The 18,496-nt window shown below is 38.2% G+C and overlaps 2 protein-coding genes across 2 annotated transcripts; one reads left to right on the top strand and one right to left on the bottom strand.

The window, feature by feature from the left end:
• The first annotated feature begins 472 nt into the window (after positions 1-472).
• LOC126709196 (BTB/POZ domain-containing protein At5g17580) lies at positions 473-3,782 on the top strand. The gene is made up of 5 exons (XM_050409325.1): positions 473-678; positions 782-853; positions 1,063-1,215; positions 1,763-1,835; positions 1,954-3,782. Exons 3-5 carry the CDS (start codon positions 1,181-1,183, stop codon positions 3,544-3,546), a joined length of 1,701 nt encoding a protein of 566 aa, XP_050265282.1. The 5' UTR covers positions 473-678; positions 782-853; positions 1,063-1,180; the 3' UTR covers positions 3,547-3,782.
• A 12,819-nt stretch (positions 3,783-16,601) lies between these two features.
• LOC126709187 (uncharacterized) lies at positions 16,602-18,464 on the bottom strand. Its single transcript, XM_050409314.1, has 4 exons — positions 18,029-18,464; positions 17,774-17,944; positions 17,241-17,698; positions 16,602-17,162 (listed from the first exon to the last, which is right to left on the bottom strand). Exons 1-4 carry the CDS (start codon positions 18,309-18,311, stop codon positions 16,647-16,649), a joined length of 1,428 nt encoding a protein of 475 aa, XP_050265271.1. The 5' UTR covers positions 18,312-18,464; the 3' UTR covers positions 16,602-16,646.
• Between the last annotated feature and the right edge of the window lie 32 nt (positions 18,465-18,496).

Here is an 18,496-nt window from a genome sequence, read left to right as displayed (position 1 = left end):
TTTTCTTGTGTAACCTCACTAACAATTGATAAATTCAAATTGAAAAATTACATTAAACTCAAAATAAAAAAGAACCTCATTGCGTGTGATAAGGCTAGTTTATATATATAAATAAATAAATAAAACGACAACAACCATGTTTTCTATTTCTAAATTTTATATTAAAAAATTCCATCAAAAAAACCTTTTATAAAAAAAAATGAATAAAACCCGCATTTTCTAAATGTTCTAAAAAAATCTTTATTAAAAAAAAAATCCAACACCCATGTTTAACTAGAATTCTTAAAAAAAAAAAAAAAAAAAAAAAAAAATCAATGCTCTTTTTTTTATCCAGGACATTAAATAAGATAAGTACTAAAACCAATCCAAATTCAAATTTTTATTTTTATTTTTTCCAAACAGTAAACCAGTAACAAAATCCTATATTTTAGGTCATTTTTAACTTATTTTTCGGATTAATACTTCAAAAGTTTCAACCGTTGGCAAGTTTGCAACCTTACACTCTTCTCGGTAATCCATTAGCACACATCTCCATTCTTGTACTTGTACAAATCACTCAAAAAATTTAAGATTATCATAGATTCATAGTCATTCACATACTCGAATGCATTACCTTTGAAGCTTCATCGTGATCATCGCTATGATTCCTGCTCTCACTCAACCTTCTACTTTTACTTGGTGGGTCTTTTGGGTTCTCAAAGTTTTCAACTTCTGTATGTGGTTTTCTGCTTTCTGATTTAGTTTCTCTTATTGAGATTATCATTGTTTGATTTTGAAACAGAGGTTATAATTCAGAATCATACACATCCTCCATCTCTCTCTATCTCTCAAGTCTCAACAGTACTAATAGTAGGTAATGCATACCTACTATGACACTCATATAACCTTGAAAACATTAAATATTAAATATTTGCAAGACATACAATTGCGTTGTAGTTGCTATAAATTTAGAAGATATTAACTCTGCACGGTGCATGGTTTGATGTCCCATGGCTTTCTGGATATGAATATATATACTAATAAACCAGAACTGCTCAAGTTTAGTGTTTTTTTTTTTTGAAGGGTTGGAGATATAGGTCAATTGTGAAGGAAACACAGCTTATTTCATTGCCAGCAGTGCTTACTAAGAAATCTCACAGGGATCGGCTTTGTTAATTGTAGTATTCAGTGGTATCACAAGATGTTCAACAAACAAAACACAACTGAATCATCTCGGTAAGGATTCCCTCTCCCTTAGAGCATTCCCATTAGCTTCTTTAAAAATATATGTATTTTGCACTACCAAAACACATTTTATTTATTTTAAGTTACCACTTTAAAAACACACCCCACATCCTGTTCTTTATTTTACAACCCATCACGCGAAAATGATATATTTTCTCTCTCTCACACATACATTTTTACTATTATTTTCTTCTTTTTGGAAGAGAGAGAGTGTATAAAATAATTTAAAAAATCAAATACATTATTGTTACAGTATTCTTTATCTTTAGATATTACTGTTGCTACAGTAATATCAAAAGATGAGCTGATGTATGAGTTTTAAGTGATTTGTTTGCATTACCCAATGAGAATGCTCTTATAATCAATATTTCATTCAATAGTATGATGACACAAGTTTCATATTTTTTTTTCACAACTATTGAGGTGATAGATTGTGATCGGTGTATAACAAAAGTGAGCGTTATTGCTCCGTCTTTTTATTTGCTAAACTCGTTTGTAATATTCTCTGTTTTGTCCCCCCGGCCCTTCTTATTCTCAGGTTGTCCAAGTCTACATCTTCAAAAGGTGTCCAGCTTCTTCATGTCCATGGTGTGCCTTGTACTTTGGACATAGTGAGAAAAATATCTCTCTTTTTTTTCCCTTCATTTCTCTACACTTATTTTATTTCATGTTATCTTTTTGTTTTGATCATGATAAAATCCGTAGTGCTCATAATTAATATTTGTGTAGGAACTTCTTGCTGCAAGATCAGGCAAAATAGCTGCATTTATTAAAGAGAACTCCCATGAAGATCTTTGTCATTTCCTCGAAGACATTCCAGCTGACCCAAATACTTTTGAGCTTATTGCCAGATTCTGTCATGGGTTTGAACTGCAGATTTCAACCGAGAATGTTGTACCCCTCACTTGCCTTGCTTACTACTTGGGGATGAATGAAAGTCACAGCAAAAATAATCTCTTAATCAAGACTCTTACCTTCCTTGAGCAAAGAATCCTACCCAGCTGGAATGAAACCATTAAGGCTCTCCTTGCTACAGAAAATATTTTGCAACAAGCAGTGCATTTTGGCATAGTTGATGCCTGTTTAAAGTCTATTATTGAAAAGGCACTTGTTGACCCTTGCCTTCTTGGTGAACCTATCAAGAATTTGACCCATGCTGATAACAATGAGGACACTGATGATGTGAATAGGCCAAATGCAAGGAGAAGGCTATTTGGATTTGAAGGGAAATCAGAGGATTTGACAATGCTGCCTCTCCAGCTATATGAGCCCATCATTGTTGCAGTGAAAAGGCATGGAGTCCCATCAAAGTATGTGGCTGCATCCCTTTGTAAATATGCAAAGAAATGGGTTTTACACAAATCCACAGGATGTGAAGAAATGACAATTCACAGGGAAGTCATTGAAACCATGGAGAGGCTTCTGCCTCATGAGAGAGGACTCATTCCATGCACGCTATTGTTTGACATGCTTCAGTCTGCAATTGTTTTGGAAGCTAGTGCTGATTGTAGAAATTGTTTTGAGACTAGGATTGGAAAACAACTAGATGAGGCAACAGTCAAGGACCTCTTAATACCTTCTCAAGGCTATGCTAAGGAAGTACAATATGATATTGAGTGTGTGAGGAGGATACTGAAAATTTTCTATACAAATTACACTTGTTCAGACGTGTCAGGGCTAATCACAGTGGCGGAACTCATTGAAGAATTCTTAGCTGAGGTTGCAAGTGACATAGATTTGAAGCCAGACACATTTATTTCATTAGCAGAAATGTCAATTGCAGCTTCATTGGGAACTCAACGAGGCGCTGATGGAATATACAAGGCTATTGACATCTACTTGGTCAAGCATAGATACCTAACAGAGGCAGAGAGGGAGGAAGTGTGTCGGGTTTTGGATTGCCAAAAGATGTCCCCTGAAGCTTGTGAACATGCAGCCAAAAATGAAAAGTTGCCGCTAAGGGTTGTGGTACAGGTTTTGTTTATAGGGCAATTGAAGCTACGTGACACGATCACACAGGAGATGCAGGCTTCTTATGACAAGTTGAGAAAGGAAGAGGAGGATCTAGCAAGGCTAGATTGTGGTGAAGAACAAGCAAGGACAGGAATGGAGAAAATGAGCAACAAGGTGATGGAGCTAGAGAAGGAATGCAATATGATAAGGAAAGAGATTGCGAGTGTATGCAACCATAATGTGAAGAAAGAGAAGGGTAGCATGTGGAGAGAAATGAAGAGGAAGTTTGGATGTGTCACTACCATGCATCATCCCAACTGCCAAAAGAAGATGAAGAAGATGAATCCAAATATGGAGTATGACCTTTAGATGGTTGTTCCATTTCTTATTTCCTTTCCAAGTAGTTAGGCTTTCTTTCCCTCCCTCATTTTAGCTTCCATGGTTCCTTGAATAACATGACCACAGTCCTTTGTTTAGTGCCAATAATTTCTGCAGTTTTTGAGTTCCTAGTACTCTTTTAGATTTTTCAGTAAGATCATCAAATTTTATATTCAAAATTTCAAACTAGTGCGACTAATATTTCACTAGTGATGATTATGGGAAAAGCTATGGAAGCTTGGAATGAAAGTTTTAAGAACATGTTTACGAGAACGAATTCTTTGAATTAAGCATGAAGATAAACATACAAACTTTTCCCAATTCAAAAATCATTATAACGTTAAACTTTTTCCCCTTTTTAAATAAGACATTAAAAAGCATTATAATGTCAAATTAGTAATCCGCATTCACACAATATTTACTAGTCGCATACCTTTTTTTTTTTTTTTAATTTTTTATACAAAAATTTCTACTCTAACCTAATCTAAGTGTATATGTGTGTGTGAAGCTTTTTCCTAGAAATTTGAACCCTAACCCTTGGCCCTCACACTCCACAAACACTTATACTTGTGGAGTGACCATTGCATCAAGGGTGTATGGTGATACTAGTCACATACTTGAGTGTAATATAATTTATTTTATAAAAATATAATGTAAAATTTCTTGGGTATGTAATGCATGTGTTATTTAAAATTATTTTCTTTATTTTATAAGTTTTAGGTAATGAAACATATAATATATTTTGCATTCAACAACGTAAATGAAAAAGTTAATTTAATAAAAATATTTAAATTACAGAATTATAATATTATTTTATATAAATTGAGAAAATGTTATTAAAATGACTTTCTTAAAATATACCATAATCCGTTGACTAATTTGAACACATCCAAGAATATAAATATATATATATATATATATATATATATTTATATATATTTTAAATGTACAACCTCATTCCATTGAACACATGCTACAAGTTACATTAAGTTTAAATTATTATACAAGTATAATGTCTATATTATTGAAATTTGAATTTTAAGGTAATCTTGTGAATATTTATCATTTTTTAGGGTCCATATCTCTAATTTCTAATGTGTGTGTGTGTATTGTATTTTTTAGCCCAAAACTAAATAGTTTGACCCAAATATATTAAAATTTTCATACTTTTCAACTCAAAAATTAAGGAAGAAAAAATTGAGTTCAAAACTGAAAAAGCAACTTATAAAAAGAATTAATTTAATGCACAATTAGTCCAAAATGGACCAAATAGGCTGAAATGGACTGAACTAGATCAAATTGGATCAAATAAACTGAGGTAGACTGAAATAGACCGAATACACCAAAATAGACTGATTGGACCAAAGTAGACTAAAATATTGTAGTAACAATAAATTCTACGCTCTAACTTTTACATATTTATATATATATATATATATATATTAATTTCCTAAATATAATTTTATTTAACAATAAATGGTTGCTAGTTATGTATAATTCATTTAAAAATTATATAATTAATAAATAAGTCACAATTGTCTATACATAGATGCTGATACAACTATTGATTACGTTATGGAGGATTTTTTCAAACAATAAGTACTTCAATCAATTATACAATCAACACGATATTGAGCATAATTTCCTATATATTCTTTTCTCTAAAAACAAGTAAATCAACCATTCAATCAAAACAATATTGAACAAATTAGCCATTTCTTCTCTTCTTGAGAAACAAGTGGCCTAATTTTATTTTTATTTTTATGTAAAATTATGTTCAATTTATGATTGGAAAATAACATATTATAATTAATTCGATTGTTGTGAATAACGGATCAAAGCTACCTCCTCAGATTTCTATTGAAGATTGAATTGGGTCAAAGCTACCTCGCCAGCTTTTCTATTGAAGATTGAATTAGTACGCAACACAATAGAAAATTTTCATTCAAATGGGAGTTATAAAATAAGCTTAGGCCTTTTGGTTTATAATATCTAACACTTCTAAAAGGAAAGAATGCCAATTGGTTGTGGCTGACTGGTAAAACAAGCAAAGACCAATTTGTCGTTGACGTGGTTGATATTTGCAATGGTAATGAGTGCTGTATAGCCTAGGCTATAGTGAAACATATCATCTTTTAATTTGTTGTTTACGTTTGTACCTGTTTGGTACAATTTATTTTTCAGCACTTATTTTTCTATCATTAAGAAAATGAGATTATTTGAAAAAGTGCTGCTTAAACCACTTTAGCAAATAGGCTCGTGGTTTTATATAAACAAACCACAAGATAAGCATCTATATGATTGGAGATAATTAAGTATGCTAGCCCATAATGATTGAGCTCAAACGAAAATTATCACCGAGAGTAGTGGTTCAATAGTCACTAGAGATGCTCCTAAAATGGTTTGGTGGGTATTAGATTTTGGGTTCAACTCTTGCAATAAGAAGCGCTTAGTTTTCATTGATGCTTTGGTAAAGTTAGGATAGTTATGACTCACTAAACCTAATGAGTATGATGTTACTATGATCATGCTTAGGTAAGAAAACCACCTTAGCTGCCCCTATAGGGTCTATACCCTTTATTTCCATTACCAAAAAAAAAAAAAAAAGGATTGGTCTCTCTCTCTCTCTCATAGAAGCTTTTTTTTACTTCTCATTAGGCCCATTTTGCGTGAATGTGAGTGGAAAGTTCATGGTTGGAACTTGGAAGATTGGTCTTTTCTTTTTTTGTGTGTGTGTGCGCTTCACGTTGGAAATATTTTTAGCAATGACAGGCGTGTAGATTAGTTGTGATGAATAAAAATCTCAAAAACATGAAGATGGAATGGACCCCAAGTCCAACCCTAACATCGTGACAACCAAGCACAGACAACAAAGATACTTCTCCCACAAGCAAACATTCTTTCTTTCTTTCTACCTTCATAGCCACAGCTTTAAACAGACGCGGAGTACTCTGTCTTTTTTTTTTGGTAAACACCCTCTTTGACCATACACTATTAGAACTTTTTTACTCTCTTTTATAGTGGAATCAAATATTTCTTTCCTCCCGTGATTACTTTTCTACATCCAACAAATTAGCTTCAAATGTCTTTATCATCTCTGCTTCAAATACACCACAATATAGACGTGTGGAATAATATTCAAAGTCAAAGGTCTCATAGGACTAAGAATAGAGAATTGTTGGTTGGAAATTGCATATGATCTTATGTTCATAGGAAGCATCACAAGGCACTTAGGCAAAACAACCGGTCAATTTCACAATCAATGACTCCAAAGATTATATATTTATTAGGGTAAAAGGTGTTACACATGTTTCCTACTCACATATTTTGACAAATAAGAATATTCAGATCTCTTTGAATATTTAACTATTTTTTTTGAGCATGTACAATTTTCCATTCCATGCACACGAGTGTATTGTACAGGCGTGTATATAATAAACACCTCCTTATTCATTAACCTCTCTCACCCCTCTCCCAAAAAAAAAAAAAAACCAAAAGAAATAATAGAAAAACACATTTGTATTCATGCTTGAGTAAGATCTCATTGTATTTCAATTATGGCTCCCCATTGAAAAGCTTTTGCCAGCAGTCTACAATGAGTTGTTTGTATGAACTATGAAGCAAGGAGGGGGGGGGGGGGTAAAAAAAAAGGTACAAAACTACCCACTTCGGTCATCCAAAAATTGGGAACAACAGGGTCCCAATGTCCCATATCTTATTCCAAATGTCATATATGCCTGTTCTGTTCTAACTTCTTCTAATGCTATTCTGTTTTATACTTTTTATTTTCCTTTTTTTTAACTTTGTTTGCCGTGACTTTAAGCTGTCAATATTTATTTGAAACCTTAAAAAAGCATCATGATTCATGACCCAAAAACCCCGTCAAATGCGTTTTGCTTCCATTTTGAAGAAATAATTCAAAATGTCTCCCAATAAACTGTAGTGAAAATTGAAAAGCCAAAAAAAGCCACCTCCCATTGACTAGTCTATAGCTCAAGTATCTTTCAATCCCAAATCTCAATTAAGATTAACAATTTTGTACGGGGGTGATTAACCTCAAGGTCCTCAACAACTGTGGATTTGAAAATCAAGTTTCTTTTTAATGGAGAGTTGGGCTCATAAAATTTGGAATAGAAAAGACTGATTGCAACTAGAAGTTGGTTCAGAGAAATCTCCTTTTAACTCTTTTAACTCAATACATGAGGATTTATAAGACTATTTAAGTATATCATTTAAAAACAAAGTTTGGCTACAAAATTAAGACTACAACTTAATTTTTTTTTATAAAATTAACATTACTATATATTTTGAAAATTTAACTGTTAGATTGCATGTTCTTTACACTTTTAACATACATGTCAAATTTTGTGCCAATAAGATATTATTTGCTATATGATCCATAAACGTATTTTTTATGCATAATTTTAGATTATAAAAATTTGTAATTTAAACAATTGATTGATAACATAGTTATTAACTTTTGATCTTTTAGAAATTTGTAAGCATGGAATATATAAAAAGAAAATGTAATTTAATGGTGAATTTGTTAAAATTCACATCCAATAAGAATATATTGAATGAAGTTATAGTTTTAAACTACAACCAATTTTGTAGTCAAAATTTGTCATTATTTAAACCAATCACATAACTCATTAAACATCATATGATGAAAAATACATATAAATAGTCATTTTTAATCATCATGTAATGGTTGGAGGAAATTTCATCTAAACTGGATTGGAGGTAAACAATTTTCATATGAAAATTGTAAACTCAAAATCATATCCAGTTCAGTTTCAAGATATTTTGGATAATCTTTTAAAAGAAATGCTATGTTTACAACATTTTTACAATAAATCTTAAGTAGTAGGTTGTTATTGGTTGTTATGGATGGACACAAAAGTAATTTTAAGTTATAGATTCAAATTACAAACCAATAACTACTTGCCACATATAATTTGTTGTGAGAATGTTGTGGATGTAACACTTCTCAATTTTTAATTATAAAGTCAAATTGCACCTAAACAATATGCCAACTCACCCACACAAAATTGGAAAGTTTAATTTATGATGTAACTGCGAAAGAGCAAGGGTCTTTTGAATCAATCTAAAATTAACCATTCTTATTTTGCATTATAATCTAATCGCATTCGAATCAAACAACTGCAGCAAATGAATTATTATTATTATTAAGAAATCATTAATTATAATTGAAGTGGGTAAGACTAAAACCCAGGATTAGCTGGATATAATCATATATCATTGCAGTATTCATCTGGGGTGGTTCCTATGTGGATCAAAAATAAATTATGTTGGGAGACTACAATTTGGCTCTTTATAATTATTTTAAAAATAGGTCTCCATAGTGTAATGTCAAATATTATAAAAGATTTGAGTATATCTTTCTCATCACCAATTAATTTTGAGGTGAAATGACATAACTCACGATCCTGACAAATTATTTAATGAATCATTGAATAATTCATTAAAAAATGAATTAAAACAATTTAATATTACCCTTAGCACAAGCTACAAGCTGTTTAATTTCTTTATTATACTTAAGGCTGAGAAGGACGGTGGTTAAATACGACAAGTAAATTGAAGACAAAGGTCAAGGTGTGATCTGTACGTCCCAGAATAAGTTGAAAAAGGTCGTCCATTACTGTTAATTAAAAATTGAAACAAGAAAGTGCACAATAATATAACAAAGCATAAAATTCCGGTTCATAATTTAAAATTTTAGTGGTAGGCATAGAATTCTCAATGCCCCAATAAAAACCCATCGCAATGTATCAGTCACCGTCCAATCTTATGACCTACTAATATATTTTCAAATTTAATTGAATTATTCAATAAACCATTTCTTACTCTTTCCTTAATCATTGTACATCTATCAATGTTGACCATAAAACGTGTTGGCTTGTTATTTTTCTAAGGTTTGAACAAAACAAATAGATAGGAGAAAATTCTTTCTAAGGTTAGGCGAGCATTCAATACATCATTTATGTATGCTTTTAATTATGTATATTTTATTCAGGGATTATAGACTTGGTAAATACTAGTTCATAATTACTTACCAACAAAAGAGTAAATAGTTCATCATTTAATTATCTATGGTCAGATTGATGATACGTGGAGGATTTCTACATGGTACTTACTTGAATCAACTATGACTGATCCCCTAATTAGATTTATCTAATTCCCCTCCATTGTTAGCTCGATGTGTGATACATAGCATTATTGAATTTTTAAATTTCATATGTGATGGTGTCACAGAATCCCCAAACCCATGACTCGTCCATATGTCTCGTCCAACGAAAGAAGCAACAATAGGCGGAGTATTGCAACCATACCAGCGACCCTCGTCCGTATATGGACGGGCTTAATACCTCAAGATCTACTCGTCATTTATGGACGACAAGCCTTCCAAGATGATCTCGTCCGTCTTTCACTAAAAGTGGACGAGATCATCCTGGAGGTCTCGTCCATCCTCATTATGGATGGACTAAAAGTGGACGAGATCATCCTGGAGGTCTCGTCCATCCTCATTATGGATGGACTAAACGTGGACGAGCTACTCATGAAGGTCTCGTCCATCTTCATTATGGATGGACGAGTTCATCGGCCGTCCGACCTAAGTAACTTCCACAGCGGTTACTCCCAATTCTCCGGACTCCTCGACACTGGGAACGGTTACCAAATAGATAACCGTTCCACACATTATATACGGCTTCTTCGATGAAGGAAAAGGGTATTCAGACACTTTCTTACTTTTAAGAGAACACTTCTTCGTTACAGAGAGTTCCAAATAACTAACTTGATCATCGGAGGATTTTTGGCCGGTCGACACCGGTCCCCTCTGATTCTGTGTCTTTGGTATTACAGGAGATAGCCCGAAGATCAACGTTCAAGTCTTATCAACCCACTGATAACCAAGGAATCATCAGTTGGCGCCGTCTGTGGGGACGATTGTTTCACAATTTGTTTCTTCGTGACAAAGGGTTGATGGTTCGGACTAGATCACGGGCTACTAGCCCAGGCCATCAGGGTAGCAGCAACCCGCATCGCGATCGCCAGTCTGCGCCGGTCATGCAGTCATCTGCCCAACAAGCACAATCTATGGCAGACGCTATGGCGGAGTTGACTCGCCAAAACCAAGAATTGCGAATGGAGATTAATATGAGGAGGCAAACACAAGAAGAACGTGAAGGAAGACAAACAGATAGTCACGGTGGAAGAGAGAACACCGAAGTTGGAAGTCAGTTCAGAGGCACCACTTCACGAACGGTACCATACTTGAAGGAAGAAATGGACCAAATGAAGAGAGTTATGGAGGAAATGAAGGAGAATATGAAAAAGGCGAATCCGATAGAAGACTTGGTTCACAGGACAGATTCTCCCTTTACGGCTTCCATCAACGGTCACCCACTACCATCAAAGTTCAAGTTGCCTTCTCTGGATTCATATGATGGAACACGTGACCCGTTTGATCATATAGCCACTTTCAAAACCACCATGCATCTTCAAGGAGTGCCTGATGAAATAATGTGTAGGGCCTTCCCAACCACCCTTAAGGGTTCGGCGCGAGTTTGGTTTAGCAAACTACCTCCGAATTCGGTGAGTTCTTTTGAAGAGTTGAGTAAGTTATTTGTTAACAATTTCATTGGAGGACAAAGGCACAAGCGTTCCTCGTCCAGTTTGTTGACAATAGAGCAGGGAGAGAACGAGAGCCTTCGGTCATTTATCACCCGTTTTAACAGAGAAGCTCTCAGTGTGGACGAAGCAGATGATAAGCTTCTACTGGCAGCCTTCCACAATGGGGTGAATTCAGATCTGTTTATACACAAGCTCTATGAAAAAGAGCCCCAGTCCATGGCCGAACTCGTCCATTCGGCTCAGAATTTTATGAATGCAGAAGATGCAATCATTGCTAAGAAGCGGAAGAGGTCCGAGAGAATGGACGCAAATCCCAGTCGTCAGCATGAGCAAGGTACTCGTCCAAAGAAGGGACGGATGGAGGAAAGGAGAGATCGAGAAAGTAAGAAGCCAGGCCCTCCAGTACGGAACCAGCAGTATACCCCTTTAAACGCCCCACTTGAGCAAGTCCTTATGCAAATCAAGGATGATCCTTCCCTGAAGTGGCCAGAGAAGATGAAGGGTGATCCCAACAAGCGCAACAGGAACAAGTATTGTCGCTTCCATAGGGATCATGGTCATGACACGGACGAGTGTTTTGACTTGAAGCAGCAAATTGAAAATCTCATAAGGCAAGGGAAGTTAAGGGGTTTCCTTGGACGAGACCAGAGGGACGAGAAACAGAAGGGAAAGATGGAAGATTCATCGCGACCACCACTCGGGGAGATAAGAGTCATCATTGGAGGAAGTACAACTGGCCAGTCGTCCAAGTCCAAGAAAGCATACTTGAAGGTAGTACAGAGCGTCCAACTTTCTGGACGATCACCAAGAGCAAGATCCACGGACGAGCGGGCAATCACTTTTACGGACGAGGACGCCGACAGAATTCATCACCCTCATGATGATGCCCTCGTCATCTCTTTACTAATTGCAAACTACACAACCAGAAGAGTGCTTGTGGACAATGGAAGCTCAGCAGACATTTTGTATTATCCAGCCTTTCAGCAGATGAGATTAGGACGAGACCAGCTCCGTCCAGTGAACTCCCCCCTAGTAGGCTTTGGGGGGATGAAGGTGCAACCATTGGGAACCATTTCCCTATCCGTGGTAGTGGGGGCATATCCACAACAGATTACCAAGGATGTGAACTTCCTTGTGGTAGATTGTCCATCCTCTTACAATGCCATCATTGGGAGGCCAACTTTGAATAGTTGGAAAGCTGTTACCTCTACTTACCACTTATCAGTCAAGTTTCCAACAGAACACGGGGTAGGACGGGTACAAGGTGACCAACTGGCAGCAAGAGAGTGTTACTTGGCCATGCTGGCCATGGATGAACAAGTTCAAGCAATGAACATTGAAGAAAAGAGGGTTGTAGCAGAACCTACTGAAGCATTGGAAGATATTTCCTTGGATGAAGATAACCCTGAGAGGTGTACCAGGGTGGGGGCAGATTTAGAAGAGAAGATTAAGACAGACCTCGTCCAGTTTTTGAAGAAAAACATCGACGTGTTTGCGTGGAGTCACGAGGATATGCCGGGTATAGACCCTAGTGTCATTACCCACCGTTTGAATGTATGTCCTTCCTCCAAGCCTGTGCGGCAAAAGAAGAGGGTGTTTGCCCCTGAGAGAGATAATGCAATCAAGGACGAGGTTCAAAAGCTGATGGTAGCAAAGTTCATTCGGGAGGTGTACTACCCGGATTGGTTGGCCAATGTAGTAATGGTCAAAAAAGCGAATGGCAAGTGGAGAATGTGCGTGGACTTCACTGATCTGAACAAGGCTTGCCCAAAGGACAGCTATCCGTTACCGCGCATTGACCAGTTAGTAGACTCAACTGCAGGCCACAAATTGCTTAGCTTCATGGATGCCTTTTCAGGATATAATCAGATAAGAATGGACGAGGCTGATCAAGAGAAGACATCTTTTGTCACCAGTCAAGGCTTATTCTGCTATAAAGTGATGCCGTTTGGTTTAAAGAATGCAGGGGCGACATACCAGAGGTTGGTCAACCACATGTTCCGTCCGCAGATTGGGCGGAATGTGGAAGTCTATGTAGATGACATGCTGGTGAAAAGCCAGGACGAAGGAAGACATCTAGATGACCTGCAGGAGACATTTGAGACGTTGAGGCAGTATCACATGAAGCTGAATCCTAGCAAATGTGCCTTTGGAGTATCGTCAGGGAAATTCCTTGGCTTTATGGTATCCCATAGGGGAATTGAAGCGAATCCAGATAAAATTCAAGCAATACTGGACATGAAGCCACCGCAAAATACCAAGGAAATTCAATCCCTCACTGGACGAGTCGCTGCGCTTAACAGGTTTGTCTCTAAGGCTACTGACAAATGTTTGCCATTTTTTAAGGTTCTCAAAAAAGCATTTGAATGGACCGACGACTGTCAGAGAGCTTTCGAAGATTTGAAGGTATACCTTACCATGGCACCGCTGCTGAGTCCATCAGTGGAAGGAGAGGAACTATATTTGTACCTAGCGGTAACCCCACATGCAGTGAGCTCAGCATTGATAAGAGAGGAAGATAAAGTACAAAGACCTGTGTATTATACAAGCAAGGCATTGAAAGGAGCGGAAGGATGATATCCACAAATGGAGAAGTTGGCCTTCGCACTAATCACAGCTTCAAGGAAGCTGAGGCATTATTTCCAAGCACATGTCATTAATGTTATGACAGATCATCCTCTCAAAAAGGCAATGAATAGACTGGATGCTGCAGGACGATTAATCCAGTGGGCTGTGGAGCTAAGTGAGTTTGATATCAGATATCAACCAAGGCATGCCATAAAAGCTCAAGCCCTAGCAGATTTTATTGCAGAGTTTACCCCAAGTCATAACGAGGCAGAGGACAGCAAGAGATGGATCGTCCACGTGGATGGTTCGTCTACACGGCATGCAGGAGGAATTGGTGTGGTCCTGCAGTCCCCAGAGGGAGACAAGCTGAAACATAAAGTCCGTCTACAATACCAAACGACAAACAATGAAGTCGAATATGAAGCCCTCCTCAAAGGGCTAGAATTGGCGAAGTCCGTGGAAGCCAAGTCCATACGTGTCATGGGAGACTCCCAACTGATCATGGGGCAAGTGAATGGGATGTATGAAGCGAAGGAAGGACGAATGAAGAAATACCTTGGTAGGGTGATGCGCCTTGTGAAAAGGTTTGAAAAAGCTGACTTCGTTCAAATCCCCAGGGAGGAGAACGTGGAAGCTGATACTATAGCAAAAGAGGCCTCAGCAGATGAATCATTAGAGAAGTCAGATGAAGTTCAATATATGCCAAGTATAGATGCCCAGGAAGTACAGCAGGTAGATAACAAAGAAGATTGGATGACTCCCATTATATCATATTTGAAAGATGGACGACTACCAGAAGAAAAGGACGAAGCCAGAAAGGTGAGGGTGAGATCAGCTAGATACGTCCTTATGAATGAAGTGTTATACAAGAGAGGTTTCTCTCAACCATACCTTAGGTGCCTAGCTCCGGACGAAGCAAACTACGTGCTGAGAGAAGTTCACGAAGGGGCCTGTGGCAATCACTCAGGAGCCAGATCACTTGTCCACAAGATCGTCCGTGCAGGATATTACTGGCCGAACATGCAAGCTGATGCAAAAGCATATGTTAAAGTCTGCGACCAATGCCAGCGATTTAGCAATGTCCCCAGGCAACCGTCGGAATACCTCACCCCAATGGTAGCACCGTGGCCCTTCGCACAATGGGGATTGGATATCTTGGGTCCCTTCCCTTTGGGAGTAAGGCAGATGAAGTTTTTAGTTGTGGGCATCGATTACTTCACCAAATGGGTGGAGGCAGAACCGTTGGCAAATATCACACAACAGAATGTTAAGAACTTCGTGTGGAAGAACATTGTTTGCAGATTTGGAGTGCCGAGGGTATTGGTGTCTGACAACGGACGGCAATTTGACAATGCACTCTTCAAGGACTTTTGCTTACACTTTGGAATTCAGAACCATTACTCCTCACCTGCACACCCCCAAGCCAACGGCCAAGCTGAAGTAGCAAACCGATCCTTGTTGAAAATCATCAAAACTCGGCTTGAGGGGGCAAAGGGAATATGGCCAGATGAATTACCAGGAGTTTTATGGGCATACAGGACCACTGTGAGGACCCCTACAGGGGAGACTCCTTTCAAGTTGGCCTATGGAAGCGATGCAGTCATACCTGCAGAAGTGCATATGGCTAATCACAGGGTGATGACGTATCAAGACAAGGATAATGAGGACCAGCTTCGTCTGAACCTCGATCTAATAGACGAGGTAAGGGCAAACGCAGAATACAGGGCAGCAAAGTATAAGAACCTCATGGCTAAGCAGTATGATGCGATGGTGAAGCCTAGGCGTTTCCATATAGGAGATCTCGTCCTGAGAAAGGTCTCTTTGTCAACCAAGAACCCAGCCCATGGGAAGTTGGGCCCAAACTGGGAAGGACCCTATAGAATAATCAACTGTAAAAGGCAAGGATCCTACTACCTGGAGGCCCTGGACGGGAGAAAATTGGAACATCCTTGGAATGTGGAGCACCTGAGGAGGTACTACCAGTAAGAGTGAACCTATGGACGAGACTTGGGTCTTATTTGTCTACTAGCGTACTATTATGAGTGATGCTGTTTGATACTACTATGTTTGGTATTGTTTGTGTGTGAAGTTTGAAACTATGATTTACTTTTTATAGTTGTGTTGTGGTTATGGACGAAGTCATGAAGTATGTATTTATTAAATAAAAAGGCATCAGTGTGCATATGCCTTGTCTGTAAACAATATTTATGTTATGTACAAAATGTTGTGTGAATTCTCCATGATATTATCGTCCAATTCAATCCTCAAGAGGTTTGAAAGATCCAAGACGAACAAAATCTCTGGACGCAGAGATGTAACGTCTAAATTTTCTTGAATAAAAGAAACCACATCCATACTCGTCCAACTCATGGACGAGGTAAAGCCAACTGAAACAATCCAAATTCTGGACGAGACAAAAAGCTGGCAAAATAAGTAGACGGTATGAAAAATTAGTTTGCAAGTCTTAAGACGAATCAAGCTAATTAAAAATACTACCTGCTAAGACGAGTTAGACTACAAGAAAAATATGTATTCTCGACATGGACGAGCTAAGAATAAAATAGCTTAGCAGCATCCGTCCATGCAAAGAAAATGAAATCACTCGTCCATTCAAAGAAAATGAAATCATTTATCCATGCAAAGAAAATAAAACTTCATTCAAAGGGTGGACATCCTACGTCCAAAAACCCTTGATTAGTTTGAAAAGTAGAAATAGTATACTTAAAAAACCCGTCCTAAAACCATGGACGAGTATAATGTATTCTTGTTACATAAAGAAGGTCCAAAAACAAGGGACCAAACACAAAAGTTACAAAAAAAAAGAGAGAAGAAAGAAAAAGCAAAGCTACAAAGTTTAAAATCCCGTCCTAAGAAGGGGGAGCATTCACTGTAGGCTCGTCCTGAGGAGGCTGAGTGCTGGCGTCGTCTTCCACGTTGACATCATCAGAGCCAGTCTGGAGGAGAGAGCTTGTGGCAGCAGCAAGGTTAAGCTTGATTGTGCTGAAGTCAACTTCAGGAAAGTTTTCAACAGCGTCCATTCTGAAATCTTCAAAACCAGCTGCATAATTGCGATCCAAAGTGTCTGTATACTCTTTGGACGACTTGAACTCAGCCACAGCGTCCTCTCTTGCCTTGGAAAGACGAGCATTCAACTCATTGTTCACCTGTTGTAAGTGATCAATGCGCGTCTCCTTCTCCAATGCATCCGTCCTTAGCTCCTCAATCAGCTTGTTATGCTCTTTGACCTCGTCCTTAGCTTTTTCAGCAAACCCAGCCCATTTCTTACAGTCAGCGTTCACCTCCTGAATCCTCGTCTCCAACAAGACTCTCGTCTTGTCCAGCTCCGTTGCCTGTCTAGACGCTGCTATAAACTTCGACATGGCCTGTGAACAGAGAACAACATAAAATGATTAAATGAGAAAAATTTAATAACTAAACAAGGACGAGGGATACTGGCATACCTTGAAAAGGTCATGGACGCCTGAATGCTCAAATTCCTTCAAGCCCATGTTATAGCACATGTTTATATCCTCGTCCTTGACGGCCATCTGGAACCGTTCCCAAGCCAGGTCTTCATTTGCAATAATATTCATAGAAGGCTGGGACGAGCCAGGCATGGTAGATCTGGCCACAGGAGTTCTGGGAGGAGTCTTGGACGGGGTGGACTCAACTGGAGTGGACGAGTCCACATCAACTATTTGGACGGCAGGCTGAGACGAGGGTGGTTTGGACTTGACCACCTTGGACGAGCTTTGTTTAACCCTTTTATCTCTTCGACTGGGGAGCCCATCCAGGTCAATGTTCTTAGGCAAGAACTTTCTTTTGTCCCCAGCCGTTGGACGATCCTGGGCTTGACCCTCAGGACGTTTCCCCTCTCCTGCGATCTCTTTTCCTCGGTTCTCTTTCATTGTTGACATTCCTAGGACGAGATGAACAAATGAGGAATGTATACATAAAAAAGAAAAAAGAAAGGAAGGTTAAGTTAAAAACTTACTTTTTCGCACAGTGACTTCGTGGGCTATAGCTTCGTCTGAAGGCTCGGGACCTAAACCCCACTTGGCCAGACGCCTAAGCGTGACAAGGGAATGGAAGCTCCTGTCTGCGTGTAGACGGGCCCTGTGGACGCGGTCACGGTGAAATTTGCTCAAGGACGGACGTTTGGCAGCTACAAAACAATGAACAAACAAAGGTTAGAAATTGTAAATGTACTAAATAGAAGAATAAAAGTAGACGAGGGGAAGGGACGTACCTTCTGGACGAAGGTTCCCCAGGTCCCCAGTGTAAGGAGGAAAGGGATCCCTGCCAACGTCCACAGGGTTCCCAGCCCAGAAGCCTGAAATAAAAATAAACTCCGTCTTCCACTTCCTATCAGACGAAGCTAGGGACTTGATCAACCTACAATCATTCCCTCTAGCAGTAAATTGGTAAAAACCTTCAGACTGGCTTATGGCAGAAGGTTTATAACAATAAAGGAACTCGTCCACTGTAAGAGGACGGTCCTTACCAAAAACTTCCCTCCACAAAATTTGCATGGAGATAATTAATCTCCATGCGTTGGGATTGAATTGACAAACACCTAGACCTAATTTGACTAGTAACTCCCTAGCAAAGGCATTTAAAGGAAACCTAAGGCCACCTAGGAAGTAAGATTCATAGACGCCTATTCCAAAACGGGGCTCACAACACCATTCTCCACGGACGGGTAGCCTAGGGTTAA

Source organism: Quercus robur, chromosome 2 (assembly GCF_932294415.1).
Source record: "Quercus robur chromosome 2, dhQueRobu3.1, whole genome shotgun sequence".
Lineage (NCBI taxonomy): Eukaryota > Viridiplantae > Streptophyta > Magnoliopsida > Fagales > Fagaceae > Quercus > Quercus robur.
The sequence above is the reverse complement of the archived record's forward strand: the minus strand, read 5'-3'. Positions and strand labels throughout refer to the sequence as shown.

What these genes read in the sequence shown, in the direction of transcription:
- LOC126709196 (XM_050409325.1), top strand. Translation starts at nt 1,181, where the DNA reads ATGTTCAACAAACAAAACACAACTGAATCATCTCG. An exon ending in AACACAACTGAATCATCTCG is followed by an intron (nt 1,216 to 1,762) that starts GTAAGGATTCCC and finishes TCTTATTCTCAG; the next exon opens with GTTGTCCAAGTCTACATCTT. An exon ending in TGCCTTGTACTTTGGACATA is followed by an intron (nt 1,836 to 1,953) that starts GTGAGAAAAATA and finishes ATATTTGTGTAG; the next exon opens with GAACTTCTTGCTGCAAGATC.
- LOC126709187 (XM_050409314.1), bottom strand. Translation starts at nt 18,311, where the DNA reads ATGCAAATTTTGTGGAGGGAAGTTTTTGGTAAGGACCGTCCTCTTACA. An exon ending in CGAAGTCACTGTGCGAAAAA is followed by an intron (nt 17,699 to 17,773) that starts GTAAGTTTTTAA and finishes ATCTCGTCCTAG; the next exon opens with GAATGTCAACAATGAAAGAG. An exon ending in GCGTCCATGACCTTTTCAAG is followed by an intron (nt 17,163 to 17,240) that starts GTATGCCAGTAT and finishes CTCTGTTCACAG; the next exon opens with GCCATGTCGAAGTTTATAGC.